The sequence below is a fragment of the Bombina bombina genome, chromosome 4 (assembly GCF_027579735.1).
Source record: "Bombina bombina isolate aBomBom1 chromosome 4, aBomBom1.pri, whole genome shotgun sequence".
NCBI classification, from domain to species: Eukaryota; Metazoa; Chordata; class Amphibia; order Anura; family Bombinatoridae; genus Bombina; species Bombina bombina.
Genome location: NC_069502.1, coordinates 998,513,923 through 998,535,353, shown reverse-complemented (window position 1 = coordinate 998,535,353; position 21,431 = coordinate 998,513,923). Strand labels below are relative to the sequence as shown.

Genomic DNA, 21,431 nt, shown 5'->3' with positions numbered 1-21,431 from the left:
ATCACCAATACTTGGAGAGAACAATGGAAAATTAACAATCTATTACCTTATCTCTTCCATACCCCACTGGGAGTGTAATTTCTTCTGCCGACTGTGTTTACACAGCTTGGCCTTGAGGCCAAAAACTTTCAGGATAGGTGGGGATACCACAGGCTAAATCAACTATTTCAAAGGCCAATATAAGGGTAATGGAAATACTTGTAAACAATTTAATACACTCCAGCAGGTAAAGTGAATCATTGGGAACAAATTAAAGGGGAGAACCTTTTTGAGTAAACTGTCCCTTTAATGATCTGAATATAAAGAGCTTGCTACGGAAAATAAATGGGAACAATATGACAAATACATTCAAATATAATAAGGGATTTAATATAATTTAAGAATAAAGAACTTGTTAGACAAGGACATTACTTCAGAGGCAATTCTTTATGAGTCTTCTAGGGGGAATGGAAGGGAAAAGTGAACTACCACAATTAAAGAAAGCCTAGGATACCACTTAGGGTTATGATCAACTCACTTTTAATTTTGGGTTATTTTGGAAATAGGGGCATATTTATCAGGAGGTGAATACCCCTATTGGTTGAAGTCTCAGTCATATTTAGCAGCGGTTTAAACAAAAAAACAAAAAGACTTATCTGTATGTTTAAATGAAAACTAACTCTGGTGTTAATAGAAGCTTTTTTTGCCATGAAAAAAATGTGTGTGTGTCATATTTTTGTATGGCCTTCCCACCCAAAATAATTAAGATAACAAATATGCAAGGAGAACAATTCAAACCATTTTTTACTTAGACATAGCCATATTCATAGTCAATAATGAGCACAGAGACATAGGAAGTAAAATGTGTGTTAGAGTGTGTGTATGTACCCGTAACCCTCAGGTACTGATTAAGATTTGTGATCATTTACATGTGCCTCTGAAACTGCCTTTGACACTTTATTGCCTAAAATCTTCCAACTTCTATCTCATCTCCAAAACTAATTACAATTGATTGACTATAGATCAGGTACCTTATCACACGGAGAATTAAAATCGCCAAAAAGACAGTCTAAGAGGTCAATACAGAGCTGACATATTTAACTATTGCACTGCAACAAATGCAAACAGGCATTCTGTGTTGTTTTTTTTTTGTTTGTTTGTTTTAAATGAGAAATGATGGCTTATAATGTTACAGATGTTGTAAATGGTACTACTTGTAAGTAAAAACAAGTGTCTGACTTTAATAAAGTTTCCTAAGGCTGTAAAATGTACAGCTGTAATAAGCACTAGGTCTATCAACACATGTGTTTGCTGCATTGCTACAAATCAGCAATAGGAACACATGGTCACAAAAATCCCAAAAACTCCAGCACACAACCGCCCCCAAACCTGAAATCCCAAAGCGTCGCCAAAACCAAGCTTTAACTCCTGGAGTGCCGCAGCCGAAAAACGGGTGAACCACTCCGCAAATAAATGTTCAAAGGAAAAAGTAGCAGGCACTATGCAAAGGTGCAAAAAAAGTCCATACATTTATTGTAGAATAAATATAAAAATTCAAATTTTTTTGAATTTTTGTTTTTTATTTTTATATTTATTCTACAATAAATGAAATAAACATTGTGCAAAAAATTGTTATTTGTTCCCACCTACACAGTACATTTGTGAAAGAAGCAAAGGATACATCTCTCTATAAATTATTTTTTTTTAAAAATACATTCAACAATATATTTTTTTTTTTACAACACATGCGCAGAAACATTAACCTATAAATACGATGAAATACAACCACTGTAATCAAAGCGACACACTGGAAAGCATCTGAAATGTAACCTGTTACCTGCAGCTACCTGCCAGTGGCACCGTTTAGCTGACCAACAAAAATATTTTGCTCTTATGTCACCATTAGCTGGTTTCTAGAAGAATTTAAACCAAATCTGGCGAGATGCATGGATTGCAGATTTTTTTGCTTTTGCAAAATGGTGCAAAGGATATGGGAATATTTTTTTTCAAAAATGAAAAAAAAGTAGAGAAACGTTAAAAATATGGAAACTTGAAGTTGGCCTTTGTCAACTTAATTTCCCTTAAAAGAACACTGGTCATGTTCTTGAGAACAATGCAGCTATTTCAAATACAGAAATAAACCTAAAAGAAACAATTTCCATACTTTAAATACTCTTCAGCTTGTATAACAAGTCTTTGAAAAATCATATACAAATATTACAGTATAATGTCCCTTTACTTCTCATATTTCCATATTTTTTATTTATCTTTCTACTAAAAATTCAACTTGCATATAAATTCTACATCTGATTATAACAAATAAAAAATGCCTCCTCTAACTGATTATAACAAATAAAAATGTCTTCTCTGTCAGTTGTATAATTCTACCTATTATCTTTTAAAAATCTTACCAATTCACAAGTAAAATTTGAGTCTAAGAGACTAGTAATTTCATTTGTTAGCTCTTCATAGCAGAATATTAATCTTGTGGAGTGTCTTATTTTTCATGTATGTTTCCTGGAGCACAGAAATGAAAAGATTGTGTTTTTAGTGAATTCTTACCTTCTATTGCAAGCATGGCTCGCAACTCTCTGTTCAGTAATTCAAATCGTCTCTCTAGGTCATGTTCTTTTTCCCTAAAGGAAAATTGAGGGAGGGAAAAGTTTGTCAATATGTTAATTACTAAATCATTAAAACACTTAAAGGGACTTTTAGAATACATTGATTTCAGGGACTCATAACAGACTTTATTTGCAGCATTAAGCTACTGCAAACAAGTGATACACAGCTCTAGAAGCCCACCCTGTCTGCCAGCATTTACTAGTGCTCCCTGCTGCTCTAATTACCAATAATCACATAGCAGCAAGACACATTTTTTGTAGAAATTGCACATAAATTAACAGCTCCAACCAAAAAGCTTCCCAATAAATGTCAATGACAACCGCAGAGCCACTTTCTCTATAGCAGTAGACAATATTAGTGCTTTACTGGGAAATTAAATAACTTTTGTGAGTTTTAAAATATCTATCTATCTTAATATTTCTCAGTCTTGTTATCTTTCACAGCAATTAAAATGACCAATGATCATTATAGAAAAAATTAAAAGTTGTTAGAAGACACCAAACTGTCATAAGAAAAACAAATTACTATTCATATACTTAAAGGGACATTGTACACTAGATTTTTCTTTGCATATATGTTTTGTAGATTATCCATTTACCAAATGAAATATTAGGGAGAATGAAATGACCACAAAGAAATAAAGGCCAAGAAATGCGTTGTAATATTGTTGTTTAAATAAATTGAAATAAAGGAATATAAGGCTTTCATACCAACTGGAACTGTTTTCTTTTATATCCCCAACCTGATCTGTAGTCAGTGATTTAGTCCATGTAGTACAACAGGGGGCCAGTCAGCTGGGGGACTGCTAACAAACCAAGCTTGTTTGAGCACCAACTGGGGTGCTTCACTCATGTAGTAAGCTTTGGTACTAAGCATCTTCAGTTTTAAATGACAAATTCACTAGGCACATTTGGGTTAAAAAGCATGAGTGCCTAATTAACTTTTGTCTAAGGATACTGGGGTCTAAATCTGACCTTAAATTATTGGCATAAGAAAACAATTCTGAGCCACATTCTGTTTCATATGAAACCACATTTGGTAGTAATTCTAGAATAGGCATCAATACTTTATCTTGATTAAATACTACAAAGATCAAGACAATGGATAGGTAACTCTGATATTATTCTATCTGGAACAAGGAAACAGAGGAGGGGGCGCCCTAATAGAGGATACTCTATATTCCTAACAACTATAGAAGTGATTTAGTCAGTTCGCTATAGCCGTCAATATAGGCAAGATATAAAATATATATATATATATATATATATATATATATATATATATATATATCCAACAACCTCATAAGAGAAAGATAAAATGCTTATTGTAAAAGACAGTAATCTATTCTATCAATAGTGGGCATGAATAGGGATATAGATATAATAAATATAAATATAAAGCACAACCTCCTAGGAGAAAGATAAAGTTAGAGTGGTATACAATGATAATATTATACAGGTGAATAGACCTAGATATAATAAATATATAGCACAACCTCCTAGGAGAAAGACACAGATATATAGGTAACAATAATATTAAACAGGTAATAAGACCTAAGTATGCAACCTCTCAATATGATGTGTACATTTGATTGAGAAGTGCACTGTAATATAAAATCATATATTGAAAAAAGTCTCTATTGGTATATAATGAAGAGTCACTGAGATGATGATCAGGCAGCTATCTGTGGAGATCCAGGCCGGGATCCAAAGCAGCAATCTAAAAAAACAAGAGAAGACAGATGCGCCACATGGCCCAATATTGTTTGGTCCAAATATGTATTTGATAGATGTACAAAGATTGAACTCACATTTGTTTAAGCACCTCAGTTAGTGCTATAAAGACAGTCTGGGATCTCTTACAGTCACCCAGGGGACCAACCTCCGGTAATAGTAAGATGTCTGTATCAAAACGACATAAGAGACATAGGTGCCTATATGGCCTAGTATTGTCTTGACACAGTGAGCAATGTAATAAGATAGAATGGTACTCACATTAGTTGTAGCATCTCCTTTGATGCTATAGAGGCAGGATGGGATCAATATAGTCACCCACCAGACTTGAACACAGGCCCAATGGATATAGATGGAAGTCAGGACCACCAGTAGTCAGGAATACTCAGGATAAGATAACCCCTCTCAGTCAAAGGGATAGCAGGCAGGCAAAAAAAATAGTAGCAAGTGTTCAGGATATTACAAAAGTTTTATTAAAATAGTAAAAACAAGGCAACGCGTTTCTCAGCTACAAGCTGTTTCATCAGGCTTCATCTGATGAAACAGCTTGTAGCTGAGAATAGTAAAAACAAATAGTAAAAACAAGGCAACGCGTTTCTCAGCTACAAGCTGTTTCATCAGGCTTCATCTGATGAAACAGCTTGTAGCTGAGAAACGCGTTGCCTTGTTTTTACTATTTTAATAAAACTTTTTTAATATCCTGAACACTTGCTACTATTTTGTTTGCCTGCCTGCTATCCCTTTGACTGAGAGGGGTTATCTTATCCTGAGTATTCCTGACTACTGGTGGTCCTGACTTCCATCTATATCCATTGGGCCTGTGTTCAAGTCTGGTGGGTGACTATATTGATCCCATCCTGCCTCTATAGCATCAAAGTAGATGCTACAACTATTGTGAGTACCATTCTATCTTATTACATTGCTCACTGTGTCAAGACAATACTAGGCCATATAGGCACCTATGTCTCTTATGTCGTTTTGATACAGACATCTTACTATTACCGGAGGTTGGTCCCCTGGGTGACTGTAAGAGATCCCAGACTGTCTTTATAGCACTAACTGAGGTGCTTAAACAAATGTGAGTTCAATCTTTGTACATCTATCAAATACATATTTGGACCAAACAATATTGGGCCATGTGGCGCATCTGTCTTCTCTTGTTTTTTTAGATTATTCTATCTGGTTATTTCTATGAAGATAATATTTCCATAATCATGAAAATTGAGGTTATGCCAATAGAGGAAGAAAATGTATCATCTGCATCTTGAGCGTTTTCACCAACTTTCTCTAGAATAGATTTATCAATGACTTTCGTATCCACTTGATTTCTATTCACTGTCAAGAAAGGGGGCATCTGATCATTCATAGCAGTAGCTTTCCATTGTGGCCCTCACCCTTTCTCTAGAGCACGAAACAATGTCTTGCCTCCAGAAAGAAAAAGTATTATATAGCCCACAATTCACCTACATTCTGTCTCCATTTGGTCTTTCCTAGATAATCTACACTGTGTTTTCAATTTAAAAGATTAAAGTACAGTATGCCACTTTGAATTATACAGGTTTCCAGCACAGACATGCAGCTTCACTGCATTAAAGGAGAGAAGCAGTGATGAGCTCAGCATACCTTGATTGCACAACAGCTCTGAATGTGCTGGATGGAGCACCCGTCCATCGTCTGACAGGTTATGTGTCACATTCATGATTAGGCCAATCATAAAACAGCTCCAGGGAAGGCAGCTAACACAACTGCCTCATTAAGGCGAGAGCCTTGAGTCTAAGACTGTATTTTTCTGACAGTCAGTAGGTCATTTCTCTGGATGGGAACTAGCTTGTGACATGTAATCCATGTGACAGAACAGCAATTTCTCCTCTACAGTTCAGGTCTCCCTGACAAGAATGCAGTATGTAAGCTTTTAAGAGACAGGTATTGTACTCTCGGCAGTTATTGTAATTACTAAAATTACTCTACTCCTTTTTTTTTAATTTATTTTTTTACAAAGTGTGGATTAGGTTAAAAAGTGAGGTTTATGTAAACATAATATCTATATGTTATGTTATTAAATATTTGGAGCATCTGTGTTGTTAGTATCGTGTGTGTGTGTGTATGTATATATATATATATATATATATATATATATATAAACACATACTCACCGGCCACTTTATTAGGTACACCTTGCTAGTACTGGGTTGGACACACTTTTGCCTTCAGAAATGCCTTACTTCTTCGTGGCATAGATTCAACAAGGTGTTGGAAACATTCCTCAGACATTTTGGTCCATATTGCCATTATAGCATCACGTAGTTGCTGCAGATTTGTCAGCTGCACATCCTTGATGTGAATCTCCAGTTTCACCACATCCCAAAGGTGCTCTATTACAGGGGTCACCAACCTTTTGGACCTCAGGGACCACTAAACTCACAATTTTGAATCCCATGCACCACTAACATGATTTTTTTTTTTTTACACACACACACATACTGTACATAACTAGTATAACCATAGCTAAGTTTACATTATGTATATATTTACACATTTTTAAGAATAACTTTTTGGAATTAACTAACTGAATGACAGACCTGAGAGAATACTTCCAAATGACAGATGATGGCTGAGTGCCAACTTTTGAGCTGGAAACAGAGAGGCAGAAAGTGGGGGGAAAAAGAATGTTTAAAAGGACCACAAGACTTCCAAGTTACCTCCCTAGTTAGGAATTATTCAAAACTACTTATGATCATGGACAGACATCGAAGTCATAAATTAAGTTTATATCAGAATTTCAAGCCAAGACTATACCAACCTCTGCTGGCTTTAGAATGGAAGCAATCTAGCTACACTAGTTGCGCAGTAACACTATCAGAGGAGATTAATTCCTGCTTGATGGTGTCAAGGACCACCAACATCTTCTTGTGGACCACCACTGGTTGGCGACTGCTGCTCTATTAGATTGAGATCTGGTGACTGTGGAGGCCATTAGAGTACAGTGAACTAATTGTAATGTTCAAGAAACCAGTTTGAGATTAATTGAGCTTTGTGACATGGTGCATTATCCTGCTGGAAGTAGCCATCAGAAAGGGGTGCACATGGCCAGCAACAATACTCAGGTAGGCCGTGGCGCTTAATCAATGCTCAATTGATACTAAGGGGTCCAAAGTGTGCCAAGAAAATATCTACCACACCATTACACCACCACCACCAGCCTGAACCGTTGATAAAAGGCAGGATGGATCCATGCTTTCATGTTGTTTACACCAAATTTTGACCCTACCAACTGAATGTCGCAGCTGAAATCGAGACTCATCAGACCAGGCAACGTTTTTCCAATCTTCTATTGTCCAATTTTGGTGAGCCTGCGTGAATTGTAGCCTCAGTTTCCTGCAGGAGTGGCACCCGGTGTGGTCATCTGCTGCTGTAGCCCATCTGCTTCAAGGTCCGACGTGTTGTGCATTCAGAGATGGTATTCTGCATACCTTAGTTTTAACGAGTGGTTATTTGAGTTACTGTTGCCTTTCTATCATCTCGAACCAGTCTGCCCATTCTCCTCTGACCTCTGATATCAACAAGGCATTTTTTGTCCACACAACTGTCACTCACTGGATATTTTCTCTTTTTCGGACCATCATCTGTAAACCCTAGAGATGGTTTTGCGTGAAAATCCCAGTAGATCAGCAGTCATCTTCACCACGTCTAAATGCCTAAAAGTTGCTACCATGTGATTGGCTGATTAGCAATTTGTGTTATCAAGCAATTGAACAGGTGTACATAATAAAGTGGTCAGTGAGTGTATGTGTATGTATATATATATATATATATATATATATATATATATATATATATAATACTCATGCTGAGTATTATTAGAACAACATGTAATTTGACTTCTGAAAATGAAAAACTTCAACATTAGAACATGCTGTAGCTCAATAATTATTATTTAATTATTTTTCAGCCAGATTAATGACATGATATACTAATAATGCTTAGTGTGATTAGACACTATTGTTTGAACTTTTATTATTGAAATTATTTAATTTATTTATTACAGTTGTTGCTGATATGACATTTCAGCATAGGAATATCTCTGTACATTAATACTGTCAGCCTCACCCCCCCCCCCCCCTTATTTTTACTTGGTTTTCTAATTTTAACATTTATTCTGAAAGGTGCAGTATTTTTGCTTGTTTTTGCAATAAATTATCTCAAAATCTTGCAAATTGCCTGGTTTTGATGCATTCTACACAGTGATTGCTTATATCCTACAAAAGCCTATAAAGTATTACTTTATACTTAGCTACAGAGAAAATGTAAGATATTTAATTTTTGCCCATGTTAATGATAAAATGTGCAAATGATTTTTAGACACTTTTGTTTAACTTTTGGTTGCATGAGTGAAGCTTCTACTGAAATTATTTAAGTAATGTATTTATTTAATACCTAAAACATACAAATTGTCTGCATTTGCTGCATTTTACACAGTGCTTGTTTAGATACCAACAAAGCCTATAAATAGTATATAGGTACCATGGGTTGTAAATATTATCTTGGCAACTTTAAAGAGGTGAACACATGAGTACTGATATGACTGCAAATTTGAGTATTTGTGATGCCTTATAATATATCAATATTTCTGTTAGTGATTTTTTTAAACTGGTGAGTGTGAGTAACTACAGACGTCACAACTGCGATTTGGCCAGGCCTTCTAGCAGGCCCACCTATCCAACCTAACTCCCACACTTTTCTGCAGTTTACATGTAACACAAAATAAATGAGGATAGAATAAGGTGTAATCTATAGATGTTTTTATACTTAATGTGTCTCATATTTACTGTGCTGTACGCAGCTTAAGAGTTTCAGGTTTGGCCTGAACTAAAGGTATCAACCCTAATTGCAGCTCGAACCTGCCACTCCCAGCCCCAGCAGCACGGCTTACTTGACTCAGATCTCAGGCTCCGGGGCAAACTTCATCCAGTCTGCAGGTAAGGGGCTGTGGGTCTTGGGAAACTGTCCCTCTCTCTATGCTCCACTCTCCAGACCATCTCCCTATCCTTCCCTCAGGTTAAGAGCCCATCTGCGCTGTGGTACTTTATGTTACTCCATGTTAATAGATCTATAGAACTATTCATAGCTTAAAAGGCTGCAAATTACGTAAAAAAGAATACACTTTTTTGCATAGCAATCCATGCTCCCATTTGGTAAGCTTACATATTGCCTGCATCAGGTATACATTTGCTGTGTTTAAATATTAAATACAAATAAAAATAAATATTATGTTTTTGTACTAAGTGCCACTGTGTATGTGTGTCCCTGTGAGTTTGTCTGTGTCCCTCTGTGTGTATCATTTTATAGTATATCTAATATCTCAGCACTCTGATACTAGCCAGTGCCTCCACCGCCACTGACCTCACGGCACGTTACTGGTTTCCTGTAACTGATTTATAACATTCAACATATTATTAATTATATAACTGTGTTTCTAACACATAAAAAATGTATATGGAATTAAGAGTTTTGTGCATACGTTTTCAACATACCCTGCTTTTTCATTCTATTCCACTGAGTTTCTAAGCCCTTGAAGGCAACATTTCTGGTTAAGTATTGCACACTGTCCCTTGGTTTTTCTGATACATACAAGTAGTATTTGTAAATAAACATGATCAGTTTCATGTTCCCAGGCCATCTGGTCTATCACTGGATTTCTTCATATGGATATATATGTATTGAAGACAACCACCATGTGTGTGTGCATGCTGTCAATTGTATTCTAGAGTCTGATAATCAAAAGTCTCTCTGCATGTAGCCCATTTAGGAAAAAGGTTGAGAAAACATATGCCAGCCTCTCCCCTTTTACCCCAAGGGCATCTTTCATAGTAATTTTCATTCCACCAGATCTTGGAAGTAGTCTTTGAAGGTGTCTAGAATTTCCCAAAAAGTGCTAAGTACATCTATTTACTTGGCTATACACTGAAATCACCTACACTATTACCATATGTTCAGTCGATGGATCCTAAAAATTTTGGGTTACATTAATTATTGGGGAGACTTTGTTTACATGGAGCCATGTTGGTAGATTAGAACAACAGGCAAAGATGATTTATTCATTACTTCGCCTGTCATCATGGATGTTTTTGTACTGATTAGAACATGCACTTTCAAATTTATAGTTACAAATATGGGTGTTCCATATCACCTAAAACATTAACTGAAAAATATATCGCAACATCCTATTAAAGCTATAACCAATACTATATTTCTAGTTAAATAATCCATAAAAGGATAATGCAGAAAACTTCACAAAAGTGAAAGCCGGATTTTAGAACAACTTTTTAAACCTAAACTACTATTTGCAAGGATAAGGTAAATTCACTAAAGGGATATTGTACATTAGATTTTTCTTTGCATAAATGTTTTGTAGATAATCCATTTATATAGCGCACCTGGAAGTGTTTTTGTAACAATGTATACTTTAGCTTATTTTTAATAACATTGTTATGATTTTCATACTCATAACCAAGCCCCAAAGTATCAGATGTAGACTGACGTCTACAGATTTCCTGCTTTCTTCTGTTTCTGTATTCTGTCTTTTCATATGCAGGGGAGGGGGAGGGGAGTGTGTGCTCTTCCAGGTTTCCCAGACCCTTTCACTGGGTGTACCAGCCATACCTCATCAACAGTACAAAACTGTGGGCTTCTAAGTAAGTTTTTAAAAGGTTTTATACTGGATTTTTAGATCAGTATCTGAGCATATTCTTCTTTATAGTAGTGTCTATTACATGCAGTTATATCAAAATTGGTGTACACTGTCCCTTTAAACTGGACCAGTCACATCTCTTGTGGAGCAATTTCTTCTCCTGGTAGAGACAATAAACAGTACTCTTATTTATACTAGATATTTTCTGTTGACAATAACATATACAATAAAAAGCAAAGTATACTAAAGGTATATGAAACCCACATTTTTTTCTCATGATTCAGATAGAGCATGCCATTTTAAGCAACTTTCTAATTTAATCCTATTTTATGTTTTCTTTATTCTCTTGGTATCTTTATTTGAAAAAGCAGGAATGTAAGCTTAGGAGCCGGACTTTTTTTGTTCAGCACCTGGGTAGCGCTTGCTTTTTGGTGGCTACATTTCAAATAAAGATACCAAGAGAATGAAAAAATTATAATAGGAGTAAATTAGAAAGTTGCTTGAAATTGCATGCTCTATCTTAATCATGAAAGAAAAAAATTGGGTTTAATAAACCTTTAATTTGTTTATCTTGCAATCAAAAAGGTCTTCACTTATATTAGCATGCAAATGTTCAAACATCTACATATGTATATTTATAACAGGCAGCTGGGATTATACATAAGCACACAAATAAAAATGCTTCAAATCTCAAATAATTTTAATTAGAAAAAAACTAAATTTATGCTTACCTGATGAATTTCTTTCTTTCCGGATATTGTAAGTCCACAACGTCCTTTACTGTTGGGAATATCACTACTGGCCAGCAGGAGGAGGCAAAGAGCACCACAGTCAAGCAAACCCCAGTCATTCGACCGAAGGGTAATGGAGAAAAAGGAGTAACACAAAGGTGTAGAGGTGCCTGAAGTTTAGTTAAAAAAATAACTGTCTTAAAATAAAAAAAGGGCGGGGTCGTGGACTCACCATATCCGGAAAGAAATTTATCAGGTAAGTATACATATGGTGAGTCCATGACGTGAGTCCACAATGTCATCAATTACTGTTGGGAACCAATACCCAAGCTAGAGGACACAGATGACTAGGGAGAGACAAGACAGGTAGACCTAAACAGAAGACACCACCGCTTGAAGAACCTTTCTCCCAAAAGAAGCCTTAGCCGAGGCAAAAGTATCAAATTTGGAAAATTTGGAAAAAGTTTGCCGAGAAGACCAAGTTGCAGCCTTGCAAATCTGCTCCACAGAAGCTTCATTTTGAAAAGCCCAAGAAGAGGAGACAGTCCTAGTGGAATGAGCTGTAATTCTCTCAGGAGGCTGCTGGCCAGCAGTCTTATAAGCCAAACAAATAATACTTCTCAAAGGAAAAAAATGGAGGGCGCTATAGAGCTAAAAGTAAAAAACACACATTTATTCAAAGACATTTAGTCAAAATATTTATCCACAGATAGTACAATATTGAGGTCTGTTGTAATTTGTTGTAAAGATCTGCCGTTTTTGTATCGATATTTTCACATAGATACTGTATTCCCAATGTGACCAGAATAAACTGTGTATCAACAGCTTCTAGCTGCGTTTATAAGTCACAGACACTCCGTATATGAGCTAAAAGTTCACAAGCTAAAAGTTCAATATGATTCAGTGCACTTTCTGAGTCTCAGTGCTCTTCAAATTAGGAAAACAAAATGTACCATGGGTTAACGCTTGCCTACTGGAGATCGATATAGCGATCTCACTCACCCCTCTTCCTCCAGATCAGTGGCTTCCAATTTTCAGCTTAAATCCCAGTGCTCCGGTCCTCCAAGTGTTGCCGAAATAATTGCCGCAATGGAACCTCAGTGTGATCAGATGATTTGTTGAATAGTTGAATAAAGAACAAACAAGAACACCTGCTCTTAGCGTGTATCATGCACGTACTAGTAAATGCAGGTACCTAGTAAATTAAAAAAGAAAGTGTATGCAGGTAAACAGCTTCAGCTTCTACACGTTTCACCTGTGGTTTGGGCTTTGTTTAAGAACAAGGTTAAGGCTCCAAGGAGGAGTAACAGACTTAAACACAGGCCTGATTCTGACCAAGGCCTGACAAAAAAAAAAGATTGCACATCTGGCATGTCCGCCAGACGCTTATGTAACAAAACAGATAATGCAGAAATCTGACCCTTCAGGATACTGACTGACAAACCTATCTTAAGACCTTCCTGGAGAAAAAACAAAATCCAAGGAATCCTGACCCTACTCCAAGAGTAGCCCTTGGATTCACACCAATAAAGATATTTACGCCATATCTTATGGTAAATCTTTCTCGTAACAGGCTTGCGAGCCTGAATCATGGTCTCAATGACCAACTCAGAAAAACCACACTTAGACAGAACTAAGCATCCAATCTCCAAGCAGTTAGCTTCAAAGAAGAAACAAGATCTGGATTAAGGAAAGGACACTGACTCAGGAAGTCCTTCCTCAGAGGCAGTCTCCAAGGTGGGAGAAATGACACCTCCACTAGGTCTGTATACCAGATCCTGCGAGGCCATGCAGGGGCTATTAGAATCACTGATGCTCCCTCCTGTTTGATACGAGCAATGACTCGTGGAAGGAGAGCAAACGGAGGAAAAAGGTACCTTGGAAGCTTGGCATTTTGACGAGATGCCATCAGATCCAACTCCGGCACCCCTCAATTGAGGTGTACATTGGAGAACACCTCCAGACGGAGTTCCCACTCCCCGGGATAAAAAGTCTGTCTGCTCCTGTGGATGGCAGATAGACAACAATTGTAAGCTTCCGCTCACTGAATAATTCGAGCCACTTCCTTCATGGCTAAGGAACTCCGAGTTCCACCCTGGTGGTTGATGTAAGCCACCAAGGTAATGCTGTCTGACTGGAACCTGATAAACTGGGCTAAGGACAACTGAGGCCAAGCCATCAAAGCATTGTAAATCACTCTCAACTCTAAGAAATTGATGGGGAGAGCAGACTCCTCGCGAGTCCAAAGTCCCTGCACCTTAAACAAGTCCCAGACTGCTCCCCAGCCCAGCAGGCTGTCATCCGTGATCACAATCACCCAGGAAGGTCTCCAATAGCATGTGCCCTGAGACAAATGTTCCTGAGAAAGCCACCATGGGAGAGAGTCTCTTGTCGACTGATCTAGATCTATCCTCTGAGACAGATCTGCATGATCCCCGCTCCATTGTATGAGCATGCACAACTGCAGAGCTCTCAAATGGAAACGAGGAAAGGGAATGATGTCCATGGAGGCCACCATCAGACCTACTACCTCCATACATTGAGCCACTGATGTTCGAACAGTAGACTGTAGAGAGAGGCAAGTGGAAAGTATTTTGTCTCTACTGGCCTCCGTCAGAAAATCTTTCATAGATATGGAATCTATTATAGTCCATAAAAAGACTACCCTTGTAGCTGGAACAAGGGAGCTCTTTCCCAGATTCACTTTCCATCCGTTTAACTTCGAAAAGACAATAAGATCTCAGTGTGAGATTTTGTTTGTTGAAAAGATGGAGCCTGAACCAATATATTGTCCAGGTAGGGCGCCACTTCAAATCCTTGGGACCGGATCACTGCCAAAAGAACTCCCAGAACCTTTGAGAAAATTCTGGGAGCTGTGGCAAGGTCAAAAGTGTTTGTCCAGAAAGGTAAATCTCAGAAATGTGTGATGATCCCTGTAAATAAGAACATGAAGGTATGCATCCTTTAGGTCTATAGTCATCATGAACTGACCCTCTTGCACTAGAGGAAGAATGGAGCGAATAGTATCCATCTTGAAGGACGGTACTCTGAGAAACTTGTTTAGACATTTCAGGTAATGTCGAAAAGTTCCCTCTTTTTTAGGAACTATGAGCAGATTGGAATAGAAACTAAGACCCTGTTCCTGAACTGGCACAGGAACAATCACTCCCAGGGAGGAAAGATCCTGAACACATTTCAAGAACGTCTCTCTTTTTATTTGGTCTGTAGATAATCTTGAGAGGAGGAATCTGCCCCTGGGAGTAAATGTCTTAATGCAACCCTGAGATACTATGTCCACAGCCCAGGGGTCTGTGACATCTCATATCCATGCTTGAGAAAACTGTGAAAGTTTGCCCCCACTTGATCTGCTCCCGGATCAGGGGCAAACCCTTCATGCTGATTTAGAGTCAGCTGCGGGTTTCTTTGATTGCTTCCCCTTGTTCCAAGACTGGCTGGACTTCCAAGAAGACTTGGACAGTTCCTGCTTGGAAGAAGAAGGAGAAGACTTTTCTCTTGAGCTATGAAAGGAACAAAAATTACTCTGATGTCCTTTTGGCCTATTTTTCTCGTTTTGTGGGAGGAAAAGACCCTTTTCCACCCGTAATATCAGAAATAATTTCTGTCAGCCTGGGTCCAAAAAAGGTCTTACCATTGCAAGGAATCGCCAGAAGCTTAGACTTAGAGAAAACATCAGCTGACCAAGATTTCAACCACAATGCTCTGCGCGCTAGCACAGCAAAACCAGATAGTTTGGCTCCCAATTTAATGACCTGCAAGGAAGCATCAGTAATAAAGGAATTGGCCAACTTAAGAGCCTTAATATTTTCTTGTATTTCCTTTAAAGGAGTCTCTACCTAAAGAGACTCAGACAAGGCGTCGAACCAATAGGCTGCAGCACTTGTCACAATGGCAATACACACTGCAGATTGCCATTGGAGACCTTGATGAACATACATTTTCTTCAAATAAGCCTCCAGCTTTTTGTCCATTGGATCCTTAAAGGAGCTGCTGTCCTCAATAGGTATAGTAGTTCTCTTAGCCAGAGTAGAAATTGCCCCTTCTACTTTAGGCACCGTTTGCCACAACTCCTTAATAAAGTCAGCAACAGAAAACATCTTCTTAAAGCCAGGAGACAGGGAAAAAGGAATCCCAGGCCTCTCCCATTCCTTTGCTATAATCTCCGTGGCACTGTCTGGCACAGGAAAAACCTCCACAGAGAAAGGAACATCAAAATATTTATTAAGCTTGTCAGATTTCCTAGGGTAAACAATGGTAGGAGTATCTGAGTCGTCAAGAGCAGCCAAAACCTCCTTTAACAGTACACAGAGGTATTCAAGCTTAAATCTTAAGGATACAACTTTAGCATCAGATGGAGGAATTATACTGTCCGAATCTGAGATTTCACCCTCAGAGGCTACCGACGTATCTTCCAGACTTATGAGAAAGGGTAACTTGGTTAGCAGAAGTCGGAGCAGAAACCCTACTATCTGAATCTCTAAATTTCCTCTTGCGTTTACCCTGTAGCATGGGAATGGCAGCTAATGCCGCAGAGGATACCTGGGCAGCAATCTCTGCTTGCAAATAAACCACTCCAGGAGATTGAGAGGAACCGCAGGGCACTGCATGTGACACCATTAAGGCTTGGGATGTCTGAGGATAAAACTGTGGCATTGCCTGAACAGCATCATCCTGAGAGACTGTTGGCTCAGAAATAATTAATTTATCTTTATTTATTTTTTTATTTTATTTTAAATCTTCTCTATGCAAGAGAAAGAAAATGGCAAGGCGCTACAATTTGTTTATTCAGACAAATATGACATCTGTCCATAGGCACAGCATCCTGCTCAAATTAAAAATATGTTTTAAGTAACTGTCCCTTTAAGAGACCTGCAAGTGAGAAAAAATGCTTTATTTCCAGCCCTTGTTTCAGTCCAACCATTAGGCAGCAAGAAAAATGCAACATTTTTGTCTTTAAACTTTATTAACAAAAACTATTGGACCCCTACACCTCAGCCACCAGACTGAGGTGCCTACCTGCCAAACACAAAACAATAGGAGGAACGATTCCAAAATCTGTAGAATAACCTGCTTGCAACCGTTCAGGATTCTCACTCAGAATGGACTGATGCGCTCACATGACCGGTCTGAAAAGCTGCGACTGGTTATATGAACCGCACGCTTTAGACCAGAAGAGAAGAGCAGGGTAAATAGAGGGCTTTCTGTTGCTAGTTGCGCAGCGGCAAAATATCTCAGAATTGCGATATACATGCAATGAATTGTGACCCGCTCAAATACGGACCTGACACTCAAAAACGTAAAGCTCCTCTTATCTTTCTTTATTAAAAAGTTATCCCAACACTTTTAAAAAGAAAAGGCCAACGAGAAATAAAGTTCTTATTTCAGCACTTTGATTTTAATACTGGCCAACAAAATGGAGCTAACTCTTCCTATTCATAAAGGAAGTTAACCCCATGTCTCTAGTTCACATGCTACCTAGTGCCCGCCAATGCCTGAATACGCTCCTGAGCCAAGGATACTAGTCCCCAAAGGGATGCAGCCTAAACATTATCCAAAGGTTAACCCTTTAAGTACCAGCCTCCTTCAGACCCCCAAAGGACAAAAGGCACCTACCTGCATCTCCAGCTGTCCGCAGGAAGACAGCTCTCACGGTATGGAAGGACGCCACTTTCAGGGACCTGTGGAAAAAGAAAGACCAGAGCAAACCTACTCTGGCTTTCTATATCAGGGCAGCAACGTGTTAGGAAAACGCAGTGAAGTCCACTTTACAAGTTCCTAACTGCTTTAAAGCCACCACTGCTCTACTGAAGAGACTAATGTGGAGTACAGCTAGACCCAATCTTAAAAAGGGAAGATCAGAGTAAACCTACTCTAGCTTTCTAAAATAATAAAATCTTCATTGAAGTGAAATAATTCCAATTTTCTTCAGACACTAAAACCTCACCTCCTCCATGCACCAAGGCAAAGATAATAACAGTTTGACTGTGGTGCTCTTTGCCTACTCCTGCTGGCCAGGAGTGATATTCCCAACAGTAATTGATTACGTAGTGGACTCACGATATCTTAGGAAATAAAAACTATTAGAAAACCCTTTATCCAAATTTTTGGGACTGGAAAAGGTTTGTATTTTGGAACATCTGTAAAATGGGACAGTTTGGAGAGAGGATGGAACTAAGTGTAAACAATGATATATTATGTCATTTAGGCAATATTTACATGTCATCATACAGCTTATACATGCAACCTAAAGGTAGTTTAATATTATTTGTATTACTTTTGTACCCTTAGAAAGATAGTACAGTACTGTAATCAGAAAGGTAATATGTGTTGTTTTAAATACATATAGACTATTATTTGCATTTTAGAACACATAACCCAAAACGAAAAACACAGGCAGAGAGATTGTGACAGGTAGGGAAATAGTAATTTTTAATCATTTTATTTAAAAAAATATATATATTAATTAAAAAGTTTGTATTTCAGCATAAGTTTGTATTTTAGAATTCCGCATTTGGGGATTTGTCCCTGTAGCAACATATAGCAGACGTTTCATAATTCATTAGAAAAAAACTTGTATTACCAAATGTGACAGAATCCCTTAAAATTGAAATTCTTCATAGAGTATCTGAATTTGTAAATGCTTGAAAATGTTTTAATTATAGAAGTAATTGTCATACGAGCATGATTAATAATTTGACTAAGAATTTGTTGGGGCTTTATAAATAAAGTAAAATAAGAATGGTTGTTTGCCAAATGGCTACACACACTATATGGCCAACGTTTCTACTACTATACTTAAAACCAGTTGATGGCTATTCAATGCTAAATATAGCATAAAAATGCCTACTTTCTTGTTTCTCTGTTGCAATTTTTCACTGCTTCAGAAATAGTGGCTATTTTCAGGCCTTTCTATAACTTTTCAAATCGAACAGTATTGCTTAGTTTACATTAAAGGGACACTAAACAGCCTGGTACAACTACAGTAGGATGGTTACTACTCACTGTGCTATGGTTTTTCCCCCTGTACCTGCAGGTCTCTTTAAAGCCGTTCTCTTATTTTAACTCATTATAGAGCCAGCTGGTAAAGCTCTATATTTTATACTGGGCGCTGCCATCTTGTAGCATACACATTGCTGTATCCTGTGACAGAAGCGGTGCTCTTTCACAGATCTGTGATGTTGCCGGCTTTTTGCACTTCTGTTTAGCTCACATAGAGAGCCTAAGTATTACATTTTTGCAGTTTGTGGCACAGTTTAAAAGTTACATAACAAATATAAGCTCCAAGATGGCGGTGCCCAGTGTGAAGAAGCAAAGGTTCACTAATTAATACTTGTAAGGGATTAAAATAAGAGAATGACTTTGAAGACAGCTGTAAGAACAGGAGGAGAAACAATAGCATGGTAAGTAGTTACTATGCTACTGTATTTGTACTAATCCGTTTAATGTCCATTTAAAGGGAAATTAAACTCAACATTAAATGCTCATAAAATATTTAACTGTTCCACTTCCACAAGAGAAGCTGGAGAGCCTAATTCACACTTAAACATGGTGACCATTACCAATTGGGGAGTCTAGAGCAGTGATTTTTAACCTTTTTTTTGCCGTGGCACACTTTTTTACATTAAAAAATCCTGTGGCACACCACCATCCCAAAATTTAAAAAAAATCACACATTGTAGCCTAATACAGCATATATATATATATATATATATACATACACACAAACACACACATACTGTATGTATTGTGCTGTTATGCCATGCCTCCTACAAACTACCCCTGCACTGGGAGTAAAAAACAAGCAAAGTTTAAAAAATATGTCACACTGTTGTCAGTCTGCCGTGGCACACCTGAGGATCTCTCACGGCACACTAGTGTGCCACGGCACACTGGTTGAAAAACACTGGTCTAGAGCACAAATTAATTTACACCTGTCACTAATTGGCCATAGTAAAGTACCCCAGAAACTTGGTTTCCACTAGGTTTTGTTAAGGGGCGTATCCCTAAACTGCTTTTGATTTGCCAAATCCTGTACACTTTGCTAAAACAACAATAGCATTAAATGTTTTAATACAATTCTTTTGTGATGCAGTGTATGATTGCTAATATAAGATTTTTTAACACAATTTTTATTTAACAAATACATGGAATGGCCTTCCAGATGAATTTGAGAAAAATACAGTAAAGATATGTCTAAGATATATTTATTTGTTTTCCAGAATATTAATCTAAATCAGAACTTTAGAACATAACACAGGCGGGAGTGGTTGTAATAAAAATTGCAGTGCTACATAATTGGGATCCATTTATGAAGCTCCAATATGAGCTGCGCGAGCAGGGGGCGGCGTTGCACACTAGCCGTAGTGTGCAATAATAAATGCAGGCAGCGATGTACACCCATGTCCGTCCGGACTTTGTTAAATCTAGTTGTCTCAAAGTTAGGTATTAAAGGGGCAGTAGCGTCAAAATTAAAACTTTCATGATTCAGATAGAGAATGCAATTTTAAAGAACTTTCTAATTTTTTCTATTATCTAATTTGTTTCATTCCCTTGGTATCCATTGCTGAAAAGTATACCTAGGACACTCAGGAGTAGCAATGCACTACTGGGAGATAGCTGCTGATTGGTGGCTGCACACGTCTTCTGTAATTGGTTTACCCAATGTCTTCAGGTAGCTCCCAGTAGGGCTTTGCTGCTCCTTCAACAAAGAATACCAAGAAAATGAAACACATTTGAAAATAGATGCAAATTGTTTAAAAATACATGCTCGATCTAAATCATGAAAGTTTAATTTAGTGTTTTGTGGATCTGGTGTAGAGGGGGTCATTTTATACCAATTATTCATACTTTTCTTATTATATTATATAAATCTCCCTTTTCTCTCACATCTCGCCTTGTCATGAGTTGTGTAAATTACATTTTAAAAAGGGACATAGTTACAGCTACTGACACCTTTGATAATTAGAGGTACTGCAATAAAGATTGTAGGTACTTTGCACCCAGTACAGGAGATTTATCCCACTAATATAAATGTTTCTATGTTTTATAAGTAGATATATTTGTTTGCGCTATTTTTTTCTGCTGAAAAGAACAAAGTGCCACTCAAGCTGTATTCAGCATTCATAGATATACCAAGCTGGCAAATATTTCAAGTCAGTTGTTCAGGGTCTGCTTTGTTTTCTTTCTTCATTACTAATCCTCCCTCGCAGGGGCACAAACAACCGGTCCCATCGCATGTCACTATGTAACTGCCAAGCTAATAGGTACTCAGATCTTTGTCACCATTGGGTTACATCCCTGGCTGGATATTATCTGATGGTAATCCTGCGCCACAATGTCTTACAGAATAGAAAATCAGAGATAACAATGGAAGAGAAACTGCATGAGCCTATTATTTTTGTTGACATTTTGTGAGTTACTTAGAAATAGGGGAAATTGATGCAACCACCTATTTGCTTCTTTGTATTATTTCATGTAAGTGAAAACCATTATGAACCCCAGAGAAACGTATAATAACAAGAAACAGAAGTATCTTTGGCGCCACTAATTCTTGAGGGTAAACATGATTGCAAGAAGACAAAAGTCACAGTGGAGATCAAGATATATCTCTGTCATACATCAAGGCTATACAACCATGTATTATTACAGGAATGTGAAACT

The 21,431-nt window shown here is 37.6% G+C and overlaps 1 protein-coding gene across 5 annotated transcripts in view; it reads right to left on the bottom strand.

The window, feature by feature from the left end:
• Nucleotides 1-21,431, bottom strand: part of EHBP1 (EH domain binding protein 1) — a 1,033,533-nt gene that overhangs the window by 42,087 nt on the left and 970,015 nt on the right. For all 5 annotated transcript variants that reach the window (XM_053712059.1, XM_053712060.1, XM_053712061.1 and 2 more), the window contains one exon: nt 2,542-2,615. In XM_053712059.1, the coding sequence (XP_053568034.1) occupies nt 2,542-2,615 (74 nt within the window). The remainder of the gene's footprint in view (nt 1-2,541; nt 2,616-21,431) is intronic.